This window comes from Entelurus aequoreus, linkage group LG19 (assembly GCF_033978785.1).
Source record: "Entelurus aequoreus isolate RoL-2023_Sb linkage group LG19, RoL_Eaeq_v1.1, whole genome shotgun sequence".
Classification (NCBI taxonomy): domain Eukaryota; kingdom Metazoa; phylum Chordata; class Actinopteri; order Syngnathiformes; family Syngnathidae; genus Entelurus; species Entelurus aequoreus.
In genome coordinates, this window is record NC_084749.1 from 45,678,244 (window position 1) to 45,683,243 (window position 5,000).

The 5,000-nt window shown below is 40.9% G+C and overlaps 1 protein-coding gene across 1 annotated transcript in view; it reads right to left on the bottom strand.

The window, feature by feature from the left end:
- cp (ceruloplasmin) overlaps window positions 1–5,000 on the bottom strand; it is a 43,755-nt gene that overhangs the window by 4,152 nt on the left and 34,603 nt on the right. The window contains exon 20 of the mRNA XM_062028562.1: window positions 24–115. Within this exon, the coding sequence (XP_061884546.1) occupies window positions 24–115 (92 nt within the window). The remainder of the gene's footprint in view (window positions 1–23; window positions 116–5,000) is intronic.

Sequence of the window (5,000 nt, forward strand, 5' to 3'; positions counted from 1 at the left end):
TACAACGGTGTGTTTTTCCTCACCATGCATTTTGTTGCTTTCTATAAAGGTTTCGTCATCCTTCAAGTTCTGTCGTGGGTTCCTGATGTGAGTCCTGATGTTGTCGTCCAAATACCTGGTGTGCAAACATTGCAGATAAACAAATATTACCTTTTGGCCTGGTATCAGGTAATGGACTCGGCCATTGAAGAATACAGCATTTATTTTGCCGTTTTAAAGCCGGTGAACATTGTATTTATTTGTCAAAGTTTCAAAGGGGGGGTTGAATATTTTAGCATATGGCCGCTTGTCCAAATATTTATGAGATTCTTGAAACAGAGGCACACCGCGTGATAAATTGCAAGGGTAAACAACATTGTGGAGGGAGAGTGTGATCAGCGCGCCTCTGTCGATGGTGTTGAGGGCGGAGCACCATCGGATAGGGGCGGGGCATGTGATGACGGCGAGACACAGCTGGCAGGTGATTAGATTTCACAGGTGGTACGTGGTAATCTAATCACCTGTTGTCTTTAACAGTGAGCAGCCGGGAGCAGAGAGAGAGAGAGAGGATACGGACGTGACTGAAAGGTCGCGTTCTGCTGGAGAAAAGTTTTGTGAAAAACCTATGTTTATTAAAACCTTGTTAAAACCTGCACGCTTGGCTCCTGACAGTGGGACTGCTAGGAAGCGACTTCCACAAACATGTTTCTGTTAAACCTCTCAAAACACCTAATCACATTTTGTAGGTTTTATATGAAATACGTGTTGGTCGTGAATCTTGAAAAAATGTGTTTGTATTGTTTAAACTCTTCCAGTCTTAAAGGCCTACTGAAATGCAATTTTTTTTATTTAAACGGGGATAGCAGATCTATTCTATGTGTCATACTTGATCATTTCGCGATATTGCCATATTTTTGCTGAAAGGATTTAGTATAAAACAACGACGATAAAGATCGCAACTTTTGGTATCTGATAAAAAAAAGGCTTGCACCTACCGGAAGTAGCGTGACGTAGTCAGTTGAACATATCCGCAAAGTTCCCTATTGTTTACAATGATGGCCGCCAGAAGTGAGAGCGATTCGGACCGAGAAAGCGACAATTTCCCCATTAATTTGAGCGAGGATGAAAGATTTGTGGATGAGGAAAGTGCAAGTGAAGGACTAGAGGGCAGTGGAAGCGATTCAGATAGGGAAGATGCTGTGAGAGGCGGGGGTGACCTGATATTCAGGTGCGAATGACTACAACAGTAAATAAACACAAGACATATATATACTCTATTAGCCACAACACAACCAGGCTTATATTTAATATGACACAAATTAATCCCGCATAACAAACACCTCGGTGTTTGTTATGCTAGCTCCTAGCTACTAGCTCGAGCTAGTTATATGGACGGGATCCCGTATATATAACCCGCCAATACAATTCAAACACCTGCACAACACACACACTCACTCAGCCCGAAGAACCGTTCACCTAACCCAAGGTTCATAAAGCTTATATATTTAACTAAAGTTACGTACATGACACGCACGTACGGGCAAGCGATCAAATGTTTGGGAGCGCGCGGGTGGGACCTGATATTCAGCTGGGAATGACTACAACAGTAAATAAACACAAGAGATATATATACTCTATTAGCCACAACACAACCAGGCTTATATTTAATATGCCACAAACCTAGGTGTTTGTTATGCTAGCTCCTAGCTCCTAGCTACTAGCTCGAGCTAGTTATAGCAAGCGATCAAATGTTTGGAAGCCCGGCTACGTACTCACGGTATCGCGTCTGTGTATCCAAATCAAAGTCCTCCTGGTTAGAGTCTCTGTTGTCCGAGTTCTTCGATCTTGACTGCATCTTTCGGGAATGTAAACAAACACCGGCTGTGTTGTGTTGCTGACTTCCCTCGCAAAATATCCGCTTCGCACCGACAACTTTCTTCTTTGCTTGCTCAGCTTCTTTCTCCATAATGCAATGAACAAATTGCAACAGATTCACCAACACAGATGTCCAGAATACTGTGGAATAATGAGATGAAAACAGAGCTATTTCGTATTGGCTTCAATGGGGGAGCCATACCTCTGTTTCACTGGCTACGTCACGCGCATACGTCATCCTACCGAGACGTTTTCAAGCGGAAGTGTGGCGGGAAATTTAAAATGTCACTTTATAAGTTAACCCGGCCGTATTGGCATGTGTTGCAATGTTAATATTTCATCATTGATATTTAAACTATCAGACTGCGTGGTCGCTAGTCGTGGCTTTCAGTAGGCCTTTAAGTTTTCGTTTTTCGCAGTGCAACCTTATGATTGACAACACACACTTAGTCTGAAGATCCGAAAGGGCCCCTGTCATGTAGGTGTCATGAGTTAAATCAAAATGTTGTTTTACTTTCAATGTCTAAAATCTTTTAACAACTTCATATCTATGTATTAAAATACAGTTTTTTTATGTTTTTTAAAATGTATTATGGCCTTTTTGTCAAAAATAACAATGCAGAATAAGCAATATATTTCAACAAAATAATGAGGCAAGTAGACAAAAAAAGTATACTTTTTACAGTGCCCACTGAGCTAGAGTAAGAGAGAAAACAGGCCGGACTTGGTTGATTTTATTGAATTTTATATATGTTAGAATAATTGTTTCTAAATTATCACAAAAGCTTTGTATTACATTGAGTTCCTGGTAGGGGAACGGGAGCTGTCTTTGGGGTCTACCAGGAGGAAGGCTCGTAAAACTCCACTGTGACTTCAAAGCGGAGAGATGACAGGATCTGCCCAATTTCCAGACAAACTCTTTTTGAAGTATTCTACGAACTCTTTTTGAACTTTTTTATGAACTCTCTTTGAAATGAAGTGAAGTGAAGTGAATTATATTTATATAGCGCTTTTCTCTAGTGACTCAAAGCACTTTACATAGTGAAACCCAATATCTAAGTTACATTTAAACCAGTGTGGGTGGCACTGGGAGCAGGTGGGTAAAGTGTCTTGCCCAAGGACACAACGGCAGTGACTAGGATGGCGGAAGCGGGGATCGAACCTGGAACCCTCAAGTTGCTGGCACGGCCACTCTACCAACCGAGCTATACTTACGACCTCTTCTTTTGAACTGTTCGGTAACCAAAGGCAACGCTGTTTACGACCCACTTCCCTCTGAAGCAGCTGTGGTCAGGTGGGGGGAGAAAGCCAAAATAACAGAAGGAGGCATGCAATCTTTTGGCAGAGCGTGCTGAGATACTGTACAAGGGTACAGTGTGTCCAGACGTGTCTCCTCACTTGAGTCCAAATTGAATTCTGTCTCTGTTTAATTATTTGCCTCTTGTCTTGTTTACTAGATGTCATCAGTGTTTCAACCTGACAATATCAATATATGTATAATATATACTGTATATATGGTGAAAAGTTTACATACACTTGTAAAGAAGTCATGGCTGTCTTGAGTTTCCAATAATTTCTACAACTCTTATTTTTTGGTGATATATTTATATTTTTGTTTCATCTGACATCACATGGAGAAAGATAAGACCTTCTGTATATATTATATATCTGTCGTCAGATAAAACAAAAATTGAGCTGTTTGGCCACAATACCCAGCAATATGTTTGGAGGAGAAAAGGTGAGGCCTTTAATCCCAGGAACACCATTCCCTACCGTCAAGCATGGTGGTGGTAGTATTATGCTCTGGGCCTGTTTTGCTGCCAATGGAACTGGTGCTTTACAGAGAGTAAATGGGACAATGAAAAAGGAGGATTACCTCCAAATTCTTCAGGACAAGCTAAAATCATCAGCCCGGAGGTTGGGTCTTGGGCGCAGCTGGGTGTTCCAACAGGACAATGACCCCAAACACACGTCAAAAGTGGTAAAGGAATGGCTAAATCAGGCTAGAATGAAGGTTTTGGAATGGACTTCCCAAAGTCCTGACTTAAACGCCTGGACAATGCTGAAGAAACAAGTCCATGTCAGAAAACCAACAAATTTAGCTGAATTTTGTCAAGAGGTGTCAGAATAATTGTATCTAAGTTATCACAAAACTTTGTGTTTCAATGAGTTCCCGGCGAGCAGACAAAAGCTGTCTTTGATCCTACCAATCAAAAGGCTTGTAAAACTCCACTGTGTAGGATGGGAAGCGACATGAAGACGTCGGTTTCTTTGATCTATTGTAATCCACAGGAAGATTTGGTCTTAAACCCGAGATCTACAAAGCGTAGAGGAAGCAGGACCTGACCCCCCTCCAGGCATCTTTTCTTTGAACTGTTTTGTAGCCAAAGGCAATGGCTGTTTACGACCCCCCCTTCCTTTGGAAACAGCTGTTGCCATGTAATCAGGGAAAGTCCAAATAAAAGAGGAGGCGTGCAATCTTTCGTCAGAGCGTGGTGGGACACTGTGCAAGGGTACAGCCCAGACGTTTCTCCTCAATGAGCTAAATTGAATTATGTCTCTGTTTAATTCCTTGCTTCTTATCTGTTTAATAGATGTCATCAGTGTTTGAACCTAATAAGAGGAGTGGTCAAAAATTCCAGCAGATGCTTGCCAGAAGCTTGTGGATGGCTACCAAAAGCGCCTTATTGCAGTGAAACTTGCCAAATATTAACATTGCAGTATGTATACTTTGGACCCAGCACATTTGCTCACATTTTCATAATAAATTCATAAAGAAGCAAACTTCATGAATGTTTTTTGTGACCAACAAGTATGTGCTCCAATCACTCTATCACAAAAAAATAAGAAATGATTGTAAACTCAAGACAGCCATGACATGATGTTCTTTACACGTGTATGTAAACATAGTAATATACTGGGATTACAGTATGTGAGTCAATGGGGTGGAAAGAAATGATAATAGAACGTGTGATACTGTATTTGTATACAATGTTGCAATCAGAAACACAAGATGATTTTAAAAAAATTCTAACTTAGAAACTGATCAATGATATGACAAAACATGTAAATAAACTACTGCTACTACTCTGTCTTTGTACTGTGAAATATTGGTAGAGCGTCATTGTTTCTACGCATGTAATCAC